The sequence below is a fragment of the Pipistrellus kuhlii genome, unplaced genomic scaffold (genome assembly GCF_014108245.1).
Source record: "Pipistrellus kuhlii isolate mPipKuh1 unplaced genomic scaffold, mPipKuh1.p scaffold_m20_p_82, whole genome shotgun sequence".
NCBI lineage: Eukaryota > Metazoa > Chordata > Mammalia > Chiroptera > Vespertilionidae > Pipistrellus > Pipistrellus kuhlii.
In genome coordinates this window covers 301,075-326,447 of record NW_023425587.1, presented here as the reverse complement: position 1 = coordinate 326,447, position 25,373 = coordinate 301,075, and the positions used below count along the sequence as shown (strand labels likewise).

At 58.2% G+C, this 25,373-nt stretch overlaps 1 protein-coding gene across 2 annotated transcripts in view; it reads right to left on the bottom strand.

Moving 5' to 3' along the window:
• Positions 1-25,373, bottom strand: part of WDR27 (WD repeat domain 27) — a 33,964-nt gene that overhangs the window by 5,074 nt on the left and 3,517 nt on the right. The window contains exons 3-24 of one of the 2 annotated variants that reach the window (XM_036425563.2): positions 23,161-23,302; positions 21,146-21,270; positions 20,009-20,122; positions 19,095-19,146; positions 17,818-17,888; positions 17,419-17,515; positions 16,517-16,619; positions 15,117-15,220; positions 14,927-14,988; positions 14,529-14,650; positions 14,097-14,179; positions 13,750-13,828; positions 12,650-12,727; positions 12,015-12,112; positions 10,881-10,970; positions 10,081-10,202; positions 9,057-9,190; positions 8,227-8,324; positions 7,052-7,173; positions 5,138-5,235; positions 3,585-3,687; positions 1,972-2,070 (exon numbers count right to left, since the gene is read on the bottom strand). In XM_036425563.2, coding sequence (XP_036281456.1) covers positions 1,972-2,070; positions 3,585-3,687; positions 5,138-5,235; positions 7,052-7,173; positions 8,227-8,324; positions 9,057-9,190; positions 10,081-10,202; positions 10,881-10,970; positions 12,015-12,112; positions 12,650-12,727; positions 13,750-13,828; positions 14,097-14,179; positions 14,529-14,650; positions 14,927-14,988; positions 15,117-15,220; positions 16,517-16,619; positions 17,419-17,515; positions 17,818-17,888; positions 19,095-19,146; positions 20,009-20,122; positions 21,146-21,270; positions 23,161-23,302 — 2,196 coding nt within the window. Of the gene's footprint in view, positions 1-1,971; positions 2,071-3,584; positions 3,688-5,137; positions 5,236-7,051; positions 7,174-8,226; positions 8,325-9,056; positions 9,191-10,080; positions 10,203-10,880; positions 10,971-12,014; positions 12,113-12,649; positions 12,728-13,749; positions 13,829-14,096; positions 14,180-14,528; positions 14,651-14,926; positions 14,989-15,116; positions 15,221-16,516; positions 16,620-17,418; positions 17,516-17,817; positions 17,889-19,094; positions 19,147-20,008; positions 20,123-20,220; positions 20,805-21,145; positions 21,271-23,160; positions 23,303-25,373 lie in introns of those variants that run through there. The other variant, XM_045577114.1, reaches the window with a different exon arrangement.

Here is a 25,373-nt window from a genome sequence, read left to right as displayed (position 1 = left end):
CTGCCCGACCCAGAACCACCCAGACCTGACCCCCCGCCCTGCCTTCTGATGAGTGGGGAGCGGGCAACGGAGAAGCCGAGGGGAAGGTCGGGTGCAGTTTCCAGGCAGATTAGTGTTCCCAACGAATGAGCGATGACTGCAGCTTCCTCGCTCCCCCCAGGTCCAACTCTCGTCTCCGTGGAGCCTGCAGCCTTCCCTCAGACGCAGGTCCTTCAAAGGGATGAGAACCAGCCACCGCACTCGCGCCAACAGCTTCCCGAGTGAGCCCCGCACAGCCAGCGTCCCAGCCGCCTTTACAGCGTCCTTGCCAACAACCAAGAGGTTCAGTCCGCACAGAGTGGAGCACTGAGCTCTGGTCAGTGAGGAGCCTGGCTCAGCAGGAGGCCTTCTCCCTTGGGATCCCTGAGCAGCTCCGAACCAGAGTCGCCCGCAGACACCTGTGTTTGGACACGTGGCACCTTCCCGAGTCCACAGGGCTCACCCGCCCCACAGCCTTCACGCTCAGCCCGTGAGTGCAGGCCCCAGCCTGGCACTGAGCACCAGGTCATGGGTCATGTGTCAGATGAGGCCTGAGGGGCTGGCCTGAATTCTGAGCACTGGGCAGGAGGGGTGCAGGCCTCCAGGTATGCACACCAGGACCAGCATCTGGGTCTGGAGGACAGAGCAGAGCATATGGCCAAGGCTGAGGGACAGCAGTGTCCTGAGAAACGGCCAGGAGCACAGAGGTCACAGGGAGCGAGCACAGACAAAGCTATGGCAGGAAGCCACCCGAGAGGTGAGGGTTCACCAGCCGCCCCAGGATCTCGGACCCCGGCCGGCCGCCACGGCCAGGACAGAGGCTTCGACCTCAGGGGTCTCCACAGTGTGGCACTGGCTCAGCAAGCTTCCCACAGTGCAGCCAGTGCGGGAGCCACAGACTCAGACCCAAAGGACACGCTTCTAAACAGGAGAAACAGGCCCACAGTGTGGGCCACGCCCCTGTGAGTGGTGACTACGTCCCTGTGAGTACTGGCCACGGCCCCTGCGGGCACACACAGGTCTGAGAGGAGCAGATACTGGGGGTGCAGAGGGACCCTGCACACCTCCGTGCTCAGCAGCACATCAGACATAACGGACCTGTGTTCCCATCTGGGTCTGTCCACCTCCTCTTGCCCCCTTCTCCCCCCACGCCTGTGAGCTCTCCTAGGCATTTCCACGGAGAACGTCAGGCAAATCCCAGTAATGTGGGATTCAGGGGCCAAAGACCAGAGATAAAAAGGCAGAAAAGACTGGCCAAGCAGATTTGGCAGCAAAAATCCTTCCCATCAACACAATTTTTAAGGCTGAGTTTAATAAAAATGAGTTTTTTGTTCCTTATTTTAAGGTTTAAAATCTAAACAATGAGGAAAGAACACCTGTTTTTCACGTTCACTGGCTGGCTTCATTGGAGGAAATTTAAAGGGCCTTGCCTGCCTGGTGGAGGGCAGATGCCAGGCTCAAAGGGGCAGCTCCTGTCTCGCGAGCCCGCAGGAGAGCTGGGCAGAAGCACCCTGCGGGGCAGGCCTGGGCTCTACCTTTGCAGTGGAGCTGCTGGGCTTTTGCTTCTCTAGGGCACCCAGGGCCCACCTCTCCCCATCCCTGCTCCTGACATTGCGGAGGTTGACTCCCCCCCCAACACACACACACACACACACACTCCCCATGGGAGCCCTGTGGTCACCAGCAGAACAAGCTTGGTGCATTTCCCAACATTTACTAGACAAGGCGGCAGATATGGCGCCAGACACTGCCCTTGCCCTGTGCAGGTGGACAGGATACAGACAGTACCCCCCTGTATGGACAGGACCCGCCTACATGGACAGGACCACCCTGTGCGCAATCCCAGCGGGCACATGGTCTTACACAGCATAAACCTCACCAAAACCACGTCTGGCAGACACGGGAGGTGAGGCGGGACCTGTGGGGAGAGGCCCCTGGCCAGGGAGGTTGTACCTGAGGGGCGGATGGGCTGAAGGCCACCCCGCTGACCGTGTCCGTGTGCCCCGGCAGCCGGTGGGAGAAGGTGCTGGAGCCCACGTCATACACGTATGCCTGGAAGACACGGCCAGGTGTTCTGTGGGGAGAGCCAGCACGCAGCTCACTGAGGCGAAGGTGAGGAGACCCTGCTGTGCGCGTTTTAAAGTCATGCTCTGTTTGAGGTCATTCGAAGGACAGTCAGGTTTGTACCCCAGCCTCTAAGGGATGGCCCCTGGTGCCAATTCGGCACCAACAGGAACCGCCAGCCAGGGGTGCAGCGAAGAATGGTGCTGCTCAGCAAGCAGCTCAGTGGTGGCCAGCAGGGGTTGCCGACAGCACCGTCGGGTGAGGCCGCCCGGGCCCCAGGCTCAGAGAGGTCAGGCCCTCAGTCCCCAGCACGCCCACAAGGGCTTCCAAACTGCCATGCTGCCAAGGTGAGTCACCTCTCTTTCCCACCCAAGGACAACACCCTCATTCCTCTGGAGGCTCCGGGGGCCCAGGCTCCCTCTTGCCTGTGGTCCAGGTTACACAGGTGGGGGAACTATGACACCTCTCTGCATCTGTTGTTTTTAATGGTAGAGTACAGAAGTTAGTGCCTATAGCAAACGCGTACTGAGCAATAACTTTTATATAATTGCTCATCTAATCCTCTCTGCAGCCAAATGGAGAAAACAGCATGATTGTCCCGATCCCGCAGGCCAGGGATAGGGGCTGGCAGTCTGCTGGGGGCTGGCCGTGCTGAGAGGCAGGTGCCATGGGGACAGCTCCAGTGGCCCTGGGGTGTCCTCACACAAGGGAGGAGGTGAGACTCAAGGCCCACAGGAGGGGGCCGAGTGAGGAGGGGGCAGAGCGTGGAGAGAAGCCCAGGCCAAGGGGGCTGGACCCTCCTTAGAGCCTCTGGGCGGGGAGGGGGCGGCGATCTCCCAACACCTGAGTCGGACCCGGAGCCTCCAGGCTGCAGGGACCGGGGTCTGCTGCTGGAAGCTGCTGAGTTTGGGATAATTTGTTACCACATTCCTAAGACACTACACAAGACCTTCCCAAATAGGTTAAAAACAAATGGATAAAATTAGTATTTATTCCAAATCCATCCTAGGGTATGTGTCTCTTTATTTATTAACTAGAGGCCCAGTGCACAAATTTGTACACTGGTGAGGTCCCTCGGCCTGGCCTGAGCTCTCTTGCAATCCAGGACCCCTTGGGGGATGTCAGTCTGCTGGTTATAGCCTGATCCCTGCAGGCCAGGCCAAGGGACCCCACCAGTGCACAAATCAGTGCACCAGGACTCTAGTGTGCATATAAGATCTTTGGTTAATTTCTCCCCACCCTCCCCCCTTCCCTCTGAGATTCATCAGTCTGTTCCACTTCTCCATGCCTGTGTGTTGAGCATCTGCCACCTGGTGGTCAGTGTCTGTCATAGCTACCTGTTGAATGGTTGAATAGTCGCTTAGGCTTTTATATATATAGAGATGTTGCTATCTGGGAGTCACACACAGTGAGTCAGAGTGAGGAAGGAAGGAACCATGTGTACCAACGTCACCCTCTCCCCACAGGGACGTCCAGCCCCTGGGCCTAAGACCAGCACGTACGTTTCTGTCCTCCGCACCACATGCCACGAAGCGCCCGCAGGGGCTGAAGGCAATCCCACATGGGAAGCAGCGGGTTGGGTGTCCTTCGAAACGGCGCTCACACCTACGAGAAAAATAAAAGAAACACCAGGAGAAAAAATTATTTTTTTCATTTTTAACCCAAATTAGGATACTGACCTGTTGCTTTTCTTCACATAAATGAACAAACAAATAAAAACATTTTTTTAAAAATATATTTTATTGATTTTTCACAGAGATGAAGAGAGAGGGATAGAAAGTTAGAAACATCTATAAGAGAGAATCATCGATCAGCTGCCTCTTGCACACCCCCTACTGGGGATGTGCCCGCAACCAAGGTACATGCCCTTACCCGGAATCGAACCTGGGACCTTTCAGTCCGCAGGCCGACGCTCTATCCACTGAGCCAAACCGGTCCCGGCCAAATAAAAACATTTTTATATGTGAAGATTATTAGACACAGCAGATTATTCAAGAGATCCTCAAAAGTAATTAAAAGACTGCAAAACCATAAATTCTCAAAGATGACCAAACTAACATTAATCAAGCTTTTTATATATGAAGACTATTAAGTGATAAGTATATTCTGGAGATCTTTAAAAATATAAAAACCTCCTTTTAAAATAATAAGTTATTTGAATCAATAATTCAAAGGCTGTTTTGGAAGGTGCAATATTCTATCAAGGCTGGTTAAGTTTTACAACCAACTGTTAGAGAGCTACTAAGACTTGTTTATTGAAAAAAACAAAACAAAACCAAAACAAAAACAGCCGAAGCCGGTTTGGCTCAGTGGTAGAGTGTCAGTCTTCGGACTGAAAGGTCCCAGGTTTGATTCCAGTCAAGGGCATGTACATTGGTTGTGGGCACATCCCCGGTAGGGGTATGCAAGAGGGAGCTGGCCGATGTTTCTCTCTCATTGTTTCTAGCTCTCTATCTCTTTCCCTTCCTCTCTGTAAAAAATCAATAAAATATATTTAAAAATAAAAAACACAAAAACAGCCCACCAGCGTGGCCCAATGATTGACCATCGACCTGTGAACCAGGAGGTCACAGTTTGATTCCTGGTCAGGGCACAGACCCAGGTTGCAGGCTTGATCCCCATTGTGGGGCGTGCAGGAGGCAGCCGATCAGTGATCACTGATATTTCTCTCCCCCCGTCACCTTTCTCTCTGAAATCAATAAAAATATATTTTTTTAAAATTTAAAACAAAAGTAAGGGAAATGGAGCTGGGTTTATTGAAAAAAATCGCCCACCTTTTGGGACAGCCAGAGCCAACACTCAAAGGAAAGACGGGAAGCTGTGGTTTTTCCACATTTATGTGACCTTTTCTGGGAATAAGTCACTTTTCTGAGAAGGTCAGTGTGAACAGACTCCCCCAACCTTGTCGGCCTGCGTTCACATCGTGCACTTCAATAGACACATGCCCTGTGTTCCTGGCCTCCCCCATGTCCCCACGGCACACCTCCCCCCAGCACACCTGCCCCCCCTGCACCTGTCCCCCCACAGCTGCCCCTGCACAGAACAACGGCCTCACCTCAGGGTTCTCAGGTCCCACAGCCGGACCCCGTCACCCACGGCGGTGGTTGCAAAAAGGTTATAAGCCTGAGGCGGCTGGGTGGTGGATGGCGACCCCTGTGGGTGCAAGGGGATCAGATGCGTGTTCTGTAGACGGAGTTAGTCACCACCACGCTGCCGACAGCCAGCAGGATGGCATCCAAGTAATCACAGACATTCCCAGAAGCTTTTCCCTCACTCATAACAACTTCACAACTGGACTCCAAAAACTTCCATACAAACAATTAGTTACCCACAGTGCACTGTGACCTCAGCTTAGCGATGTACATTTCCTCACAGAAAGCCAGGAGGAAGGTCGCAGGACAGAGACCTTAGCTCTCCAGGTGCATTGGAAAGAATGGGTCACCATCCCTGTTCGATGACCTGTGACCCCAGGCCCTCGCGCCTGTGTGAGGTCTCGGGCATCAGCATGTGTCCCCTGCACACTCTGAGGACCTGCCTCTTCCTGGTCACTGCCCAGGAAAGACCTCCCTGTGGCCCAGGCCTCCGGATCACGCCCCTCTCTGATGGGTGGTACAGGGGACCCAGACGAGGCACTGATGCCTGGATGACAGCCTGTGACCCGCAGAGACCTCATGCAAACATGGTTCCCAGGTCACAGCCTAACCTCAGGCTATGCATTTGGCCTAACCTGCCACATGCCAGATGTATCTAACGTCAGACCTGCGGCGGCTGTCACTCCGTCAGGGCTGTCACTCCCCCGTCAGGGCTGTCACTCCCCCGTCAGGGCTGTCACTCCCCCGTCAGGACTGTCACTCTGCCGTCAGGGCTGTCACTCCGTCAGGGCTGTCACTCCCCCGTCAGGGCTGTCACTCCCCCGTCAGGGCTGTCACTCTGTCAGGGCTGTCACTCCGCCGTCAGGGCTGTCACTCCGCCGTCAGGGCTGTCACTCCCCCGTCAGGGCTGTCACTCCGTCAGGGCTGTCACTCCCCCGTCAGGGCTGTCACTCCGCCGTCAGGGCTGTCACTCCGCCGTCAGGGCTGTCACTCCGCCGTCAGGGCTGTCACTCCGTCAGGGCTGTCACTCCCCTGTCAGGGCTGTCACTCCGCCGTCAGGGCTGTCACTCCGCCGTCAGGGCTGTCACTCCGCCTTCAGAGCTGTCACTCCGTCAGGGCTGTCACTCCGCCGTCAGGGCTGTCACTCCGCCTTCAGAGCTGTCACTCCGTCAGGGCTGTCACTCCCCCGTCAGGGCTGTCACTCCCCCGTCAGGGGTGTCACTCCGCCGTCAGGGCTGTCACTCCCCCGTCAGGGCTGTCACTCCCCCGTCAGGGGTGTCACTCCGCCGTCAGGGCTGTCACTCCCCCGTCAGGGCTGTCACTCCGCCGTCAGGGCTGTCACTCCGCCTTCAGGGCTGTCACTCCGTCAGGGCTGTCACTCCCCCGTCAGGGCTGTCACTCCGCCGTCAGGGCTGTCACTCCGCCGTCAGGGCTGTCACTCCGCCTTCAGAGCTGTCACTCCGTCAGGGCTGTCACTCCGCCGTCAGGGCTGTCACTCCGCCTTCAGAGCTGTCACTCCGTCAGGGCTGTCACTCCCCCGTCAGGGCTGTCACTCCCCCGTCAGGGGTGTCACTCCGCCGTCAGGGCTGTCACTCCGCCGTCAGGGCTGCCTGACCCTCACCAGGCCCTTGTGAGGTTTGACTGGGAGGCCCCAAGAGGCTTGGGCAGCCATCACTGTCCAGCACACAAATATTCACCCCCATGACATGAAAATGCCTCCAGGGCCCACATCCAGGCTCAGCCAACTTCCTGACCGACAGGAGCTACAGGAAGTAGCCTTGGGTTTGGTGGGAAACATACAACTGCGCCTCACAATTGCACTGCTGACAGCCTCAGACATGGCATTTTAGGCGCTGCCCAGGCCCAACCTCGCTCACCTGGTTCTGGCAGATCTGGTGGGCGGGCCGGGAATGAACTCCCTGGATCACGGCAGCGCTGCGGCCCGCGTTGAGGTCGAAGACTTCCACTGTCCGGCTCCGGCTGGCGGCCAGCACTAGGTCTAGGCTCTGTTAGGGAACATCTCTCTAAGGTCCACGGAGGCGGGGTCTCAGTCCACCCCCCATGCTGGCCCTGCCTCTCTAAGCTGGGGGTGGGAGGGCAGGGGCAGAAAGTGCTGAGGACCAAGGGGAGGCCCGGGCAGAGCAGATTTTGGGGTGAAAAACCAGGAGATAAATGAGGGGAAGACTCAAATCAGCGCTGCTCAGCGTGCTGCGTGTGCAGGAGGGGCTGGCGCTGAGCCGGTCTGAGGCTGGCGTGGCCGCGTGGCCGCGTCCGGGACACGTCACAGGTCTGAGGGATCTGATGACTATCTATGGGCTTAGGGGTCACATGACCCTACAAACAACCCAATTGCCAGTGCTTAACCAGACATCAGAAAAATCTACCAAACCCCTGAAAAGCGCCATCAGGAAGGGGCACAAGGTGGTCCCACTTGGGGAGCAGAACAGAACCTCCACACGGGGCAACCACAGGTGCAACAGCACGCTTCTGCAGAGGCTGTCAGTTCTGTTTGTAGCCAAAGGTTCTGGAATAAAAATAACACATATCTAACAGAATATTCTAGAACCTCCTAACACCATAGGACAGTCCTTAGAAAATTTCAACTACAGAACTCTGCAAAAGAATTCAAATGAGGCCTCTGAATAAATTAAAAAGTTATACAATAAAATAGATTCCTGAGATTTTGTTTTTTGCTTCTAAGTAGTTTTAAATCAATGCTTTTTAATAAAAAGGGGTGGTGTTAGCCCTAAAAACTAAAAAAGTAAAGCTTTGGGTCCTGTATTATATCCCATGAATAGCAGCTGTGTGGAGGCATGTGGGGTGGGCCTGGCCCCGCTACATTACGTCACATGGAGCCGACACGCGTGTGCCGCTGGGGTCAGAGGCACCGCTGGCCCCTCTCTCTCTGAGGCTCTCCCTGCTGAGATGAACCGTCACATCGCTCACATTAGTTCCCCGGGGCATAGCTCCGCAGTGCCGTGCAGGGTGGAGCTCGGACGCTCAGCGGTGCGGGGAGGCCGGGCTCCGGCCGCAGCCGGGAGGAAAAGGATACGGGAGTAAAACTCGTTGGGGGCGGACAGGCCGGTGATCTCCGCGGCCTCCGTCGTGGGGAGCCGGAACACGCGGGTGCACCTGCTCCTCTGCTTGTACCTGGAACAGACAAGAGGACCAGCCTATTTCCCTCCTCAGCTAAAGTCCCCCTGTGAAACGCTGGCCTGTTAAAAGGTGTTCCTACCCCCAGTATAATCTCATTTCATGATGAGGGAATGGGAGTCAGCCATCTGACTGACTTACAACTTCATGAAAAATACCATCATCTCCAGCCACAAACACGGCACTGAGTCCATGAGAAAGCACGTTCCCTCCATTCTAATCGCGAACCTGGGAGGCATCCCGCGGGAATAGGACAAACACTGTCATGTTTCCGAGAGGTTTCATGGCGGGTCTCGGCCTTGGCACAGACTGCGCGGAGCACTGCACAGGGTGGCGTGGCTGAGTCAGGGTGGCCAGCCTGGCAAACCAGGCCATGAGCCAGCCTCTAACGAACAGGTGAGTGCGGGGTGTGGTCTGGGCCGGGACAAGCAGAGCCAGGCATGGAGGTGGGCGACACAGGTGACCCGGGGACAGGAAGGACGCCAGTGTACGGGGACCAGCAGGGGCAGCTCAGGCTCCAGGGCAAAGTGGGCGGAGTCCCGGGTTTGGGCATGAAGCTCAGGACGGGCGTGGAAGCAGGAGGCAGCCCCCTACGCCTCCCGCGCCACGGTAACGTGAGGCCCCCAAGTTTGGGTAAAAACTGTGTCAGTGCAGACACTGCTCCCCACATCACCTGTCGCTGGGACACTTCCTCCCACTGCAGAGACGAGGCCCCGGCGGGCCACCCACCTTCTCAGCTCGTCCCTGCGGGGGTCCAGATGGTGCCTGAGCAGCTGGAGCTCGGGGCCTGAGGACACGAGCATGAACGAATCGAGGTAGTAGAACTGCACGTGGTGCACCGGCTCCGGGAACACGTCTGTGCCCTGCAAAGCACGTCACGCCGTTAACCACACGCTACTCTCACATCGCCCTCACACTTATTCGCTCTAACCAGCGTTCTTCCGGTCTTCACAGCTGGCAACCGCCTGCTCTAAACGTCAGACAGTCTCTGCTCAACCAGTTTACGACGTTTGTTCCTTCTCCCTCCCTCCTTCTAAAAGGTGCTGTGACTAGACTTTTCTGTCATGAGTGTATTGAGGTCTGGCCATTGAAAACTTTAAAATGAAAGACACGTAAAACTTGGCAGCAAAGATATTAAGTATCAAGGGTTTTGTTAAAGCCAAAACCTTACACAGGTTTTAAATGTAGTTGTGAGGGGCCCACGCTCACATTTCACAGCCCACACATGTGGCCGTCACACCCTCCTTGAAGCCTGTGCCCGACCCTGGAGCCCTCGCCCGACCTGAGCTCCCCCAACCGCCACCCCCTTGGCCTGCTGTTGTCACCTCCCATCCTGTCCTCTCCCATCTCTCCTCCCATCCGCTTCCAAATGATCCACAGGTTCACTGAAACCAGCTGTTTTCTCCCCAAAGGGCACTTCCTCCCCATTCCACGCCTGGGCTGTTGTCACTGCCTTCACCGCAACTCACACTCAACGCACACGTAAAGGTCTCCTGCATTTCAGTGTTAACAGCTTTGCCATCTCAAGACCTTAACAAACGAAAGGCATGTTTCACTGCATGTGTGTGTGTGTTGCATGTGTGTCCACTGTGAGTTAAGAACAGTTTAGTCACTAATTTCAGTGCCTGAAGCAAACTCCTGATCTCTCCGTTTCCCACCTCCTGGCATAGAGAAGGGTCTACCTGCCCCACCAGGCTTCCCTGGCCTCAAAGTGGCAGGCTGGCCACCAGAATCGCCAGGAATCACCGCTTACCAGGCACAGGACAGGCTCCCGGCTGCGGGCCAACCACACCCTCACCGTCCCGTCCAGGGAGGCCGACAGCAGCCACTGGGCATCGTGGCTCCAGCCCAGGGCGCTCACTGCCCCATCGTGACCTAAAGGAGATGGGGGTGGGGGAGAGACACGTGAGACCAGGGGACCAGGAGAGACAGGTCTGATTTGATTGGTTCTGATCAGTTCTGACAGGACCCAAGAAAAGATGACTCTGCTGCTCCCTGGTGGCCTTTCAGGGAGTTTCTGTCTCGCTGCTGCTGAGCTGACAATGGTCACTGGTAATGGATGGCAGTTGAGGCTCTGCACCATTGCCTAGGTGCCCATGTGCCCGGGTGCCCAGGTGCCCAAAGATCCAGGTGCTGCCCCCCCCCCCCCCCGAGCAGCCCAGGGGAGGAAGGCCCACCCACTGTCCAACTACAGACCTCCACACGCATCCTCTTTCCAGCCAAGTGGCTCCCTCTCCTGGCTCAGGTCACCCTGACTCCCTCACCCACACTTGGCAAAGAGCTGACAAGGCCACACATCAGAGGGACGCCTGCCCACGGGAAGTCACCATGTGTAACTGGGCTCCGGCCACAGCTCTGGGCCCACAGGTGATCCCACTCTGGGTGGAGGGGCAGGCTCAGCAGAGGTCAGGGCTTAAACCTCACTGCTTCCTCCCCCAACTCAAGTCCGGTTCTGCTCTGGTCTTGTCTCAAAGGAAACAGAAGTGGCCTCAGCGATCAACACCAGCGGGAGAGACCACCGTAAACCCATGGTGACCAGAGCGCATGTCTCACCCGAGAAAACAGCAGGTGCTCCAGTCAGATGGGCGTCAAAGACCAGGGCCAGGTGGTCGGCCAGGCCACAGGCCAGCCGACGCCCGTCTCCTGCTCTCAGGAGAAAAGCAGAGACTCGTTCAGGTGACGGATCGTTCCCTTGGGAAGTGACAGGATGGAGACGAGCAGGTCCTGGCTCCCCTCCCGCTGAACCCAGCCCTGAGGCCGCTGGGCTTCGTCCACAGGGAGCCAGGCTCGAGGCTGAGGCGCTAGTGCGGGTCCGAGCCCGGAACTCCCTGGACCACGGGCTCCGCCCTGGGAACGTGCCATCGGCCACCCCCGCAGACTTATAAGCAGCCTGTTTGCTAAGCAGTTTGGTCTCCCATCTCCCTAAGAGGAGGGAGAAATCAGCTACGACTTCCTCCAGGATGTTCTGACTGCAGACCCGACCTCACAATCCCACGCTCAGGAACAAGCGTCCAACGTCATGAAGACAGTTGTTCCCCGCTAACCTCCAGCTCTCACCTCCCAGGTTACCCTCAGCATCCTCGGCTGGAATTCCATGAAAAGCAAAGGGCACGCAGCATAGCTGTAACCAGCCTCAGGAGTCCACCCGTGGCACTTGGGCAGCGGCTGGGCACAGGTGGCTCAGGTGTAGCACCGGCCAGGCCCTGCCCACCACGGACCGAGGGCAGGGCCTGGGGACCAGCATTTACTCTGAGAAAAGCTGAGCTCCGTGAAATTGGGAGCTGCTGAGGAGAGCCACCTCCTCTCCCCTTTCAAATCCATTAGGAAAACGCCGGTGGCCAGGAGGGCAGTCTGGGAGGGGTCTTGATGCCCCTGAGACAGGACACACAGTCCCCGCCTGTGGGCCCCTCTGCCCACCAGGGGACCGGGAGGGGCTGCTTTTCCTCCCCACACAGACCCTCCGAGCAGCCTTACACACACACACACCCCGGCCCACCACGTGAGGAGAGCCTGGAGTGCAGACAGAGCCCAGGCTGTGCGCCAGGCTCTGCACCTGCTCCTCCCACACGCGGGGCAAGTGCTGATCTCGGGCTAAACCCAGCACTGCCCTTCGGTTCCAGGCCACCAAGGTCGCGAGTTCTCAAGGTCGCTTAAACTCCATGCACAAGGGAGCACCTCCCACCGTACCTGAGAACTGCATGCAGCGCACGGCCACCAGGCCCTGGGCCACAGACAGCTGCCTACGGAGCCGGGTCGGTGCAGGGCTGTCTGAAGGGTACTCCTGACTGAAGAGGCGGAGAAGACAAAGGTCGGGAGGGAGTCAAGGTGAGACAGGAACTAAAACGCACTGATCTCCCCGTTTCTGCATCCGCCCATCGACACGGATTCAGATGCACAGAAACTCTTACATTCAACACCATGACATGACTTGGGACAGGCCAGCATTCCTTCGTGCCAAGACGCACGTGTTTAAGCACAAAACGCCAAGCACTGGCCACATGTACGTGGCCTGGCGGGACTCCGTGACAGCTTGGGGGAGGGAGGACTGGTTCTGCTCTGAGTGTAGACCCTGTGGGTGGTGCTCCCGACACGAACTGCTCCTCCGTGAGCAGATCAGCACCTTCCCAGCTTTTAAAAGAAACCAGGGACAGGCTGAAGGACATACATCGATGTACACACATCAGTGTGCACATGTACATTCCTGTGTATGTGTACATACACAGAGACACATATAGGTCTACACCTGTGTGAAAAGTCAGTGAACTGTTGAAAGGGTTTCTCCAAATCACCACGTTTACTCAGAGGGTAAGCCAGCTGCCCACCAGGGGTGAGTGCTCCTGCGTCGTGAAGGTCTCTGACAGCCTCTCTTGACACTGGTCTTGGGTGAGAACATGGTCATGCTGCAGAAAGGAAACATTCACGTCAGCCTCCGAGGTCACGGGCCGCAGCTTCTTAAGAGAACAGTGAAAAGCACAGCAACACACACGTGCCATCACGCCCAAGGCAGTCACACATGGAGCGACTGAACTCTGAGACACTCAGCACTGACCAATGCATGCTGGGAAACGCACTGCAGTGGGTAGCAGTGTACTTACACGGGAGGCACTGATCTTGCCACCCCGGAGGAGCCAGAGGGGTAGGCATGGCCAGAGGCGTGACTTTGTACCAAGGGAGCAGGGACTGGACACTGCAAGCACCACCCAGTGGGCCTTGGGGCAGAGCCCCTGGGGAGGAATGACAGGGAGGCAGGAGTGGCTACAGGGGACAGTCAGGGGAACATGGCAGAGGGGAGGTCAGCGGGGACAGGTCAACCAGGGCCCCCAGGCTTCCAGCTCAGACTGTTTCGTGACGGGGTTCAGAACAGACAAAGGGTCAAGATTTGGGGGCAGTGTCTGCTTCTGCGACACACGGGCCCTGAAGCACCAGGACCCACGGCTGCTGCACCTGAAAGTCCTCTCGAGCCCTCAAACAGCCCCCCTGCGCCCCAGCTCCCTACCCACCTACCCCTCGGCCCTCAGACAGCCCCCCTGCGCCCCAGCTCCCTGCCCACCTCCCCACTCGGCCCTCAGACAGCCCTGCTGCTCCCCAGCTCTGGGTGCAGTCATTTTAACACCTGCGGTCAGAACGAGGCTGCAGTCTGGGGAGAACAGTGCAGACAGGCATCAGGCCATGTCCCTCCTCACAGGTGGTCAGTCACCAGCACTGCGGCCAGGCAAGGACCCAGGGGCCGAGGGGCCAGTGCACAGTGAGCGCTCAGCGGGCTGGCCCTGCAGCTGCTGCATGGCTGTGCCGGGCTGACCCCGTTCTAACTGCAGCGCCTGCCTGTCTCCCATCCCCGCCCTGCGGGTGCCCTCAGGACACACTAGGCCGCAGCTACCATCACCGTCCTGCTCCCGTGGGAGCGGCTGAGCCATCTACTCACTGGGGCGCAGCCGTGTAACCGGAGGATCGGACGCGGCTGTGGAAGACCAGGGGCTGGTCCTGCAGGACGCTCTGAGCAGCTGGCAAGGCGGTTAGAGAACGAGAAAAAACATCTCATGATACATCGACTCCCAGCACCCACCAAGGCCGCTCTGCTGGCCCCTGGAGAAGCAGCGGTTCAGGAGAAGAAACACTAGCGCATCCCACATAGAAACACGCGAGGGGCAACAAAGGGCCTGGACAACACCACACACACACACACACACACACACACACACACACCACGGCAGCACACGACTCTAAGAACAACATCAGTATTTTCATGTTCATGTTTCATGTCACACTGACCGGCTTGGTGGCGGCCGGCCAGCTTGATATGTGTCCCCTTGGCGGCTCCGAAGTACAGAGGGGAGGTCGGCGAGACCCCGGAGCTACAAAGAGAGAACTGCACCGTGGGAGCTGTTTCCACAAAACATGGGCTGAGGGCAGTCACAGACCAGCCCCTGAAGGTGTGGCATGAACTGGGAGAAGAGGCACCTCACAAGCTTATTGTCATCTTCCCAAGAAGCGAATTTGTATTTTAATAAAAACAGTTTTATAATCTGCACTCTATCCTGAAATACAACGTGTTTCACATTAAAATAAACTTAAGGTTAGTAAAGTAGGGAGCTTACTGAACTTTGCTCTATATTCTACCAACTGATACACAGGCACATAGAGCCCTTAACTGCCAGACCCACCTGAGAAGACCCACCTGCCAGACCCACCTGCCAGACCCACCTGGGCAGCACTGAGAGCGGCGTTCCCAGGTGTGGGTGCTGCTGGGACCTCACCAGAGCAGCTGGGTCGACCTCCAAGCAGGTGATCTCGTTCCCAAACATGGAGGCGAGTAAGCAGAAGGCCTGCAGGGTGGTGACAGAACGAGAGACTGACTGTGGTGCCATCGTGGACGAGCGAGCCCCACACAGTGCACACAGCCGTCACCACAGGGAGCTGTGTCCTCGCAGCAGCTGTGCTGCCGGACGGATGGGTGGGGAGTCCGCACAGCACCGTGGCTCTCATTACTTCCCCAGGAAGGCCTCCGGGAAGTGGGCATGTCACACGTGGAGGAAAGGGAGCACGAGCTCGCAGACAGATGGATGCCCCAGATGCTAAGGTCAGGAGCGCCGAGGACTGACCTTGCCACAGCTGCTCATCAAAGCACACGACCCGGCCACCTGAATGCTGAGGTCCTGAAAATCTGAATTTTCACAGAGAAATAAGCGATGTTTAAGGGCTTTCTGCCCTAAAACTTCCTCCCCACAGCAGCCACAGATAACTTAACATGACGGTAAACATCCGTGGAAGGCGGTTAGAATCCGAGCTCACCCTGGTAATGCAGGGCCGCCTCCAGCTCAAAGTTGGCCAGGTTCAGTATGAACATCCCCGTGGAGCTTCCGACCCACACGCAGCTGGTCCTCTCCTGGGACAGGCTGCAAAGAGCGGCACGTGGACGGCCTTATCCGTGAGCTCAGTTCCATGGTGTCGTCATTGAACGTGACCCGTGCTCCTGTGAGCACTGTGGAACCGCGGGGTCCGAGAGGGGCCTCTCCGGGACGCTGCCGGTGAGTGTGCCTGCCGCCTACAAGCTCTGAGCCACATGCACCCATAGGGGCTTGTGCCAGAGGGTTTGGGTGACCCTGTCTCTGGTGCTGATCTGCGACATCTGTACTTCCCTGAGGTCACAGAGGTCAGTGCTACCCCCACAGGACAGTACACACAGGCAGCCCTGTGAGGCCCTGCCCTCTAGGGCAGCTTTGCACACAAGAAGCCAACTCGGAGGAAGTACCCAAAGCAGCAGAGCACCAGCACAAACACAGCTCCGCTGCTTCCAGTTTTCAGTTTACCTGCCAGATGCAAGTCCTCTGTGACGGTGCGCCCCCTGCTGGCTAGGCAGGCGGGGACGCAGGGCCTCCAGGCCCCATCTCCCTCCAGCACCTGAGGGCCCATCAGCCAGGCACCAGCCTGTCACCTGGCTCCTCCAGCAGCCCAGCTTTCCGGGACGCATCCCGGCGTCCTCACATCCGCCGCCAGACCACAAAGCAGCGAACCAGTTGTCCTGGAGGGAAACCGGGTCCGAGACGCAGTACAGACCCTTCCCTCACTGCCCAGCCTGAGAGACGAACTCCACGGTCTAAGACCCCACAGTCAGCGGCTGCCCGCCAGCGGCTGCTCCAGCCTCCAGCCATGGTGCCACCAGCAGGGGCGTCTGGGCAGATGGGGCCGCCCCAGCCAGGCCACAGGCAGCGCGGCAGCCTCCCCCACCCCTCCTCCTGTGGGGCTGGAGTCCTTATCACGTCCGAATCCTCCCACGCTCCATGCCGCAGGTGAACACACTCACCGCCTCCCTGTTAATCCCAGTGAGACAGGGGCTCCTTGTGCTGCCAAGTACCTGTAACATTTCTACAAACGCGGAGGTGAGGAAGCTCCTCATTACCGTGTCGTGGTAACGCAGACACATGGCACACACAGTGCAGACTGACATAGGACTGTGCTCCCTTCACCCACCACACAGGCCAAGAGCTGCCAACATTTATGAGCAACATTAAAATAACCCGTTTCTCATACAAATACATGGACGTAACTGACCAAGTTTACCAACCTGAAGACCTGAAATAGCTAACAACATTGACAGCTACAGACACCGAAATGGCCGGGTCATTCCCACCACCTGAGAAGCCAACCTGCCTCCAGAGGTTCCTCCCGGCCCAGGCCAAGCAATCACTCACCATCCACGCCCGGGACCGAGGCCCGGCGGCAGGTCACAGTGCGCCAGGCTCAGGACGGGGAGCACCACGTCGACCCCGTCCCCTCTATCCAGCCCCCTCTCTCCTGGAAGAGCCAGCGACAACCCACATGGAGGGGAAGCACCGGGGGGAGGGGGGCTAAAGTATGGGGGGGGACAGACTCAGGTGCTGGGCGTCAGCCGATCGGGGCCGAGGGGCACGGGGCTGCTTCCTCAGAGAGGACAGGAGGCCACGGGCACGGGCGTCCGGTACAGGCCGCAGAGGCGGGATGGCTCGGCCGCCGTGGGGCATAGCGGTTTGAGCTTTCCTTCATGAGAAACGGGTACTGACAGAAGGAATCACGAAAAAGCACCAGGAAAGGCAGATGCTGGATAAAGGCAGTTCCTGAGGGTTTTAAAGAGGAATGGCTAGTCATCAGAAAGCAAGAAACGCAGCTGAGCGGGTGCTGCCCTCAGAGGTGCCGGCAGAGGTGGCTGCTGCCCGAGCCTCGGACAGCACTCCCGCAGGAGGCCGCTGAAACAGGCAGAACCAGCAGCACGCGGGACCGGAGCCCTGGGCTGGGGGGAGGCAGGGGCAAGGGGGGGGGGGGGGCGGGGAAGGAGGGAAACAGGTGATAAGTAACAGGGCAGGCGGGGCCCATCCAGGTGGAACCAACCTGAGTGAGGGTGCAGGCTGCTTAGCGAGGAAAACCCACTGCGGCTGGAAGGCGTTTACCCTGGACCCTCATCACCATGACAACCACCCACAAGGAGTGTTCACTATACCCTCCCCCTGACACCATCCCAGACCTGCGGTGCCTGCAGAGGCCTGAGGTCAGGACCTGTCCTTGCTGTGACCCCTCCTGCCTCACATCAGGGCCAGAGGTGAGAGGTCAGGGGCATCACCTGGCCGGCTGGCGTAGAAACTCCCCATTTCTTTCCTCAGGTCCACGCGCGTCACTTGCCGATAATGATGACCTTCCACCAAACTGAAGATACACAGCTGGCGAAAGAGATGGGTGCCTCACCTGTGTCAGCGGGCACCAGGAAAGGCAGGGAGAGCCCGACGAGGGATGAGGGTGGGAGCAGCCCAGAGAGAAGGTACGTGGCCCTGGGGTCCCCGAGCCTCTGCCCTGGTCTGAGCCCCACCCACGGCCCCCGCTGACCATGGCTGAGGGCACTGTCTCGGGTGTGGGCATCGCACAGGCCTCCGCAGACCCCCTGCAGCTCCCCCAGGCGCACGCCACCAGGGCCCGGGCGTGCAGGGTGACAGTGGTTACCCAGGTGCGCCAGGTGTGCCCTCACCTGGCCCTCGGCGCCCCCGGCCACCAGCTGCTGGCTCTCCCCATCGATGAAGAGGCTCAGGACAGGGGAGGCTGGTAGAGGAAGAGATGGTCGTTACCCTCAGGGCGCTGGCACAGTTCAAAGGAAACTATCAGCTTCGCTTATTCCTTCAGTCAATTCCGACTGTTCTGACACATTTTTCCACAGGAAGAGGAACACGAGTGCAGCTGTGAGCTCTCCTGAGCGCCGCCGGCAGGCTGACCGTGCCTCCACCCGCGGCATCGCTCCGAGTTGCTGGCTGGGGGGTGGGGGCCGCACAGCAAGGGCCGGAGCAAGGACACCCCAGGATGGTCCCCGATGGCCGGGCCTGTGAAGCTGAGGGTTCGAGAGGAACGGCAGTTCAATGGCCCCTTATCAAATGTGCTGCCTCGGAGCCAGTTCACCGAGGACACACTGTGTGTCCACACCGCCAGGACTTGGGAGGTGAGTTATACAAACAGATGTTAAAACCACCCCCGTCCTAGAAACTACGAACGGATCCAAAACACGTTTGTGACTGTTTTCTGAGGAGTAATTCCAGTGTAATCCCAGTCACGGGCTCGCCCTGCACTTGTGTGGCCCAGAGCTGTGACAGCAGCATGTCCCAGCAGAGGCCTCGGGGACTCGGAGTCAGGGTCACACCCGCTTCCCTCATGTGGCTGCCATGCTCCCTTCCCAGGAGAGGAGCCTGGGCCTAGCCAGGTCTGCACTCAGGACCCCGAGGGACCAGGAAGCCCTCCCTCCCAGGAGGATGTGCACTCAGGACCCCGAGGGACCAGGAAGCCCTCCCTCCCAGGAGGACATGCACTCAGGACCCCGAGGGACCAGGAAGCCCCTCCTGGAGACACTGGGACTGGGCATGGAGGCCGCCTGGGCCCGGCACCTCAGGCCCGATGGAGACTGGCTCCACCACCGGGCCCATGTGTGATGTGGGCAGTGTCCGCTATGAGCAAGGGAACTGACTGAGGAGAGTGTGTGGTGAGCCGGCCGCATGCCTGAGCCCATGGGCAGTCGTCCTGCCAACTTGCAGCTCCGGGCCTGCTCCGAGGGACAGTACAGTGGCCATGTCTCTCCACACCTCTACCTTCCACAGTTCCCAGCCATGCTCAGACTTTAACACTAAAGTGAAGACAGTGTGGGAGAGAGACCGCTAGAGGGGTGACATCGGCCCCCGACTGGCACCCTGTGTGCCGACCACACCTGCCCCAGGAGAGCACAGTCGCGTTGCCACGAGAAGAGTCAAGGTCAGGGCCAGTTACCTGTCAGCACCGCCGAGCTGTGCACCAAGGCCCCCGAGCGGCAGTCCCACACCTGCGGGCAGACACACAGCTCCTTCAGGGCTCGCCCTCCGGCCGGCACTCCAGGCAGCTACACACCAACCTGCGGGTGCTTTCCTAAAGAGCAGACGGCGACAGGAGGGGACGAGGGAACTGCACACCCAGGGAGACGCTGGGCTCCTAGGAGACACCGCGTTTCCAGGCGCCGAGGGCGAGGCAGACACCCAGCACCGCGCACCCGCGAGGCCTGGCTGCACCCACATGCGGGCCTTATGGGCAGTGGTGAGGTGGGAGTCCACCTGCTCTGCACGCTCACGGGGAAGTGGCTCGTGCTCCCCAACACTCAGCCCCTTTGATTCCCATGAGGCATGGCACCGCAGGTCCAGACTCCACTATTCCGGGGGGGACCGTGGGGGGGGGGGGGGAACACCGTGGTGGGCACCCGTGTGGGCAGCAGAGGGTCCTGGGAGCTGGGGTGACACCCTCTGTGGGCTGCTCCTGGCATGGCCTCTGGGTGCCGAGGGAGGTGAGCCGTGTGACACCACTGACACGGACGGTGATGGGAACGGAGCTTGCATTGTAATTTATTTTCTTCCGGAGCCCCATTCTGTTCTGACTGAGTCCTGGTACTGGACGACGACGACGGTGCTGCCGCTCCAGGCCGTCGTCAACACGGCGGAGAGAAATCGTTTTCTCCCTGAGGCCCTGCACCCGCAGAGGCACCAGCTGACTGCATGCCTCGAACCCACAGGGGAATTCGGGGACAGAGCGGCGCTGCAAGCGTCATCAGCTCCCGCACCCACCTGGCCCCACTGTAACATGGCAGAAGGTCAACCCTTACGCAGACGCCACAGCCCTGCCTCCACCCGTCTGTCTGTAGGTGGGGCCGCCCCTACCTTGAAGCTTCTGTCCTCAGACCCCGAGATGACCACATGCGCTTGCCATGCACAGAACTCGGCTGCAGTCACGGGGCCCTGGTGCCCCTCCAGCTTGGCACATGCGGTTTGGCTCTGTGGGTTGCACAGTGAGACCAGTCACTGGATGTTCCAACAATGGCCACCGAGGACTCACCTGTGTCTTGCAGAGGAGAGTCTCCGTTAAAATGCACCTGCAGACTCCCTCTCCCAGGCCTGGTGCCCCTGCACGGAGCTGACACCGGACAGCGGAGCTCGGCGTCCGGGCCACAGGAGCCGGTGGCCACAAACACCGCTGAGGCTGACCGCAGCAGGCCCTTCCCACAGGATGTGCTCGCAGCTCCAGCCGAGGCCCCATGAAGCCTGCCCAGCCCCCCTCCCAGGACACGTCTGCCTCCATCTATGAGGTCACCTCCGATACTGCCTTCCCCAGGGTGAGCCTCCAGGGTGCAGCCTATGAGCTGAGACACCGAGACGTGTCCAAAGGCAGATGTGCCCCCACTGCCTGCACACAGCAGGTCCCCATAATCACAACACGACGCCCCACCTTGGTCCTCCCTGGCCTTCGGTTTTAACGAGGACATAGCCAGTTCTCGGGGGGGCAACAGCGTGCTCAGTCACTGTGCTCGTGACACCACAGCCTGTCCCCACAGCGCATCCCATGCGAGCACGGGTCCAAGGGAACAGAGCCCTGTCCACTGTGTGACACGGGCCCAAAAGCCGTTGCATGGCCCAGCACTAGCCTCAGTCCACAGAACCTGCAGGGGCAGCACATTCATGCCAGCTGATCCCGATGGAGGACCAACAAGAAGGTCCGATTCTCAGTGGGAAGCAAGTGCTGATGAGAGAGACAGGAAAGGCCCACACTGTGAGGCTCTGACAGAGAAGACCAGAAATACACGTGTCCCATGTTCCGTGTTCCATAACACGTGTGTGCCCTGATCCCCGGGCGTCATGGTGAGACCTCCATCCACATGAGAGAGCAGCATCTGGCTCCAGGGCCTCCATTGAAAGACACAGATACGTGCTCACTCACTCTCCTAACGTGTTCACAGAAATTCGCCCATTGGGGCCCGGCAGGCCCCCGGCACTGTGCCCGCCGCCCTCAGCGCCTCTCACCTGCACGTCCAGCACGAGGACCCTGTTGCCAGTGCACACTGCAGCCATCTGGTCGTCCCAACTGAACCTCACACACCGCACCTCTCCCAGGCGGGTGCCCAGGACGAGCCCATGCGGGTCTGTCCCTGGGAGGGGGGTGGGAGTAAGAGGTGCTGCCGTTAGTCGGTCATCAGAGGCAGGACTGAGAGTCCGGGGAGTAGGCTCCTGGGCAGGGACCTACTGGCAGGTAACTGGGTTGTCAGACAACTGACTCTTTGAGAGAATTAGACACCTGAATGTAAAAATCCCCCTGTAAATACATGGAATTGCCCAGAACTGCAATAGCGTGTGAGAACCCGTTGTGCAGACCATTGAGGGGGGAATTAGCTTGTTCTGACTCACTGCAGGGTGAGACACCGGACGCCCCTGAGCCTGGTGCTGCGTCCTGGGCCCAGATCTCCACATACCAGGTCCATGTGGGGCTCCGCTCAGACAACCTTGGGGAGCCCTGCCCTCCAACAATAAGACTGCCTGTTCACCAAGAACCAGGAGGGAGCATATTCCTAACAGGTGGCTCGCTGTACGCAGGCGCATGTGCATAGTGTACACACTATGTATAGCTGTGCAATACATGCATGTGTTCTGTGTGCAGTATGTATGTGTGCCTACATGTGCGTGTATACTATGAACACCTGTACTAGATATTCTTGTGTGTGTGCTATAACTATATGCATACACATACCATATGTGTGAGTGTACTAAACATGTGTGCATGTGCATAGATGTGTGTTATAAATGTATCACATATATAACATGTGTGTACATGTGTATGACTGGATAGTATATATGTGTATTGCTATGTACACAGGTACATGCTCATGTAATATGTATGAGCTACGTAGTATGTGCACATAATGAATGTGTGTACTGTATAATGTGTGTATATCATGAATATGGTACATTTACATGCATTGTAGTAGGCATGCATGCATGTGTATATGTGTGTATTGGTGCTATGTGTGCATGGATTTGTGTATATGTGTACACATACTTGCATGTGTGTGTTGTGCATACATGTACACATGCTGTGTGTGCATGTTTGCATTTGCATACATGTGCATTTACACGTGAGTGTATGTACTGTGTGGTGTGTGTCTGTTATGTGTGTGCGCTGTATGGGGTGCTGTGTGTGCGTGTGTGCTTACGTATGTGTGTGCTATATTGTGTACTGTGTACATGTGTGCATATTGTGCATGTGTGTTCTTATATTGTGTGGGGCTGTGTGTGTACATATATGTCTGTATTTGTGTGCATGTGTTTACATGGGTATGTGTGTGCTGCCATGAATGTGCACATGTGTAGATGTCAGTGTTGACACCTGAACTACAGTGATCATACTATGAAGAAGATGGAGTATAAACTATTATATAGGCTGCTGCCTGAAATTAGTTGGTTTAGGAGGAATTCCGTAACTTCTGAGTGTAGCTCCATACTGTGGTCCTCACCAATGTCTCACCTCCATCTGGTAAAACTTGGACACACCGCCCACAGAGCTTGGTCTCAGCTCCTCAGCGAGGCCAAGCTCATGGCGCCCAGGCCAGGCCCCCAGGTCCCTCAGCCTCACAGGCGCTCCCAGCACTGCCCACCCTCCCATCTGCCATCGCCCGATGGCTCCACATGAACGTGTCGACCATGACCTGCCCACGCCTCGCTCTCCACGGCCCCGCACGGCTGGTGACCGCCACATGCCTGTGTTTCCCACTATAAGCTGTGAGCTTGCCCCCAGTTCTATAAGAGAAGGATATTTCAACTCCCTCCAGGTTTCAGTGCCACAAAAGCCACAGGTTTCAACACAAGAAAACGTGAAGATTACACCCACTGAGCTCGGGAAGCGGCTTCTCACTCAGCTGTGTTCCCCAGCTCCGCACCTGCCTTCCAGGTCACAGGGGTCAATCAGGGCCAGCCCCCCTATGCACCAGGCTATTCAGGTGAAGTTGGCCCAGGACAGTGTGAAATGGCTTCAGGTCTGCACTCACCCTGAAGCGCGTTCTCTTGGCACTCCTCCAGCTTCCACATCAGCACGCAATCTTGGGAGGCAGAGCAGACCACAAGCGGGTGCTCCATGTTGCCAAATGCCACAGCAGTGATTGGCTGATGGTGTCCTTTTAAGATCAGAAGCTTAAAAATTCACAAAAACATCATTGATTAGAGGTAACCACCAAAATAACATACCAATGTAACCTCTAACCTCAGAAATTAAATTAATTTTTCAAATAGGTCGACTTTGCGTATTCATTTATTAAAACCCTGTGTGCTATTAAACAAATGTCTCAGGCTCAGCATGGCACCAAAGCTCAGTATCACAAATAACAGGCAGCAGGAAAGGGCAGCGCCCTCACCCCTTACCCATGGCGTGTGACTGCACAGTGCACGCTGCACCCACCGCGTGCCAGGGAGGGGACAGCTGTGTGATGAGGGAATGGCTGTGTGATGAGGGAGGGGAGGGCTGTGTGATGAGGGAGGGGAGGGCTGTATGATGAGGGAGGGACGGCTGTGTGATGGGGGAGGGGAGGGCTGTGTGATGGAGGAAGGATGGCTGTGTGATGGGGGAGGGGGGCTGTGTGATGAGGGAGGGGACGGCTGTGTGATGAGGGAGGGGACGGCTGTGTGATGGAGGAAGGATGGCTGTGTGATGGGGGAGGGGGGCTGTGTGATGAGGGAGGGGACGGCTGTGTGATGGGGGAGGGGAGGGCTGTGTGATGGGGGAGGGGAGGGCTGTGTGATGGGGGAGGGATCGGCTGTGTGATGGGGGAGGGATCGGCTGTGTGATGGGGGAGGGATCGGCTGTGTGATGAGGGAGGGGAGGGCTGTGTGATGAGGGAGGGGACGGCTGTGTGATGGGGGAGGGGAGGGCTGTGTGATGGGGGAGGGATCGGCTGTGTGATGAGGGAGGGGAGGGCTGTGTGATGGGGGAGGGATCGGCTGTGTGATGAGGGAGGGGACGGCTGTGTGATGAGGGAGGGGACGGCTGTGTGATGGAGGAAGGATCGGCTGTGTGATGGGGGAGGGGGGCTGTGTGATGAGGGAGGGGACGGCTGTGTGATGAGGGAGGGGAGGGCTGTGTGATGAGGGAGGGGAGGGCTGTGTGATGGGGGGGGGGTCGGCTGTGTGATGGGGGAGGGGAGGGCTGTGTGATGAGGGAGGGGACGGCTGTGTGATGGGGGAGGGGAGGGGCTGTGTTATGGGGGAGGGATCGGCTTGTGTGATGAGGGAGGGGAGGGCTGTGATGGGGGGAGGGATCGGCTGTGTGATGAGGGAGGGATCGGCTGTGTGTGGGGGAGGGATCGGCTTGTGGCATGTAGGGAGGGGAGGGATCAGGCTGTGTGATGAGGGAGGGGACGGGCTGTGTGATGAGGGAGGGATTGGCGTGTGAGGGGGAAGGGATCAGCTGTGGTGAGGAGGAGGGGAGGGCTGGGTGAATGAGGAGGGATGGGCTGGGTGATGAGGGAGGAGCGGCTGTGTGATGAGGGAGGGGACGGCGTGGTGATGAGGGAGGGGTGGCTGTTGATGAGGGAGGGGAGGGCTGTGTATGAGGGAGGGATCATGTGTGATGAGGGAGGGGACGGCTGTGTGATGGGGAGGGATCAGCTGTGTGATGAGGGAGGGGACGGCTGTGTGATGAGGGAGGGATCAGCTGTGTGATGAGGGAGGGGACGGCTGTGTGATGAGGGAGGGATCAGCTGTGTGATGAGGGAGGGGACGGCTGTGTGATGAGGGAGGGATCAGCTGTGTGATGAGGGAGGGAGGGCTGTGTGATGAGGGAGGGGAGGGCTGTGTGATGAGGGAGGGGAGGGCTGTGTGATGAGGGAGGGGAGGGCTGTGTGATGAGGGAGGGGAGGGCTGTGTGATGAGGGAGGGGACGGCTGTGTGATGAGGGAGGGGAGGGCTGTGTGATGAGGGAGGGACGGCTGTGTGATGAGGGAGGGGACGGCTGTGTGCTGAGGGAGGGGACGGCTGTGTGATGAGGGAGGGGACGGCTGTGTGATGAGGGAGGGGACGGCTGTGTGATGAGGAGGGGAGGCTGTGTGATGAGGGAGGGGATCGGCTGTGTGATGGGGAGGGGTGGCTGTGTGTGTGATGAGGAGGGGAGGGCTGTGTGGATGGGGGGGAGGGATCGGCTGTGTGATGGGGGAGGGGAGGGCTGTGTGATGAGGGAGGGGACGGCTGTGTGATGGGGGAGGGATCGGCT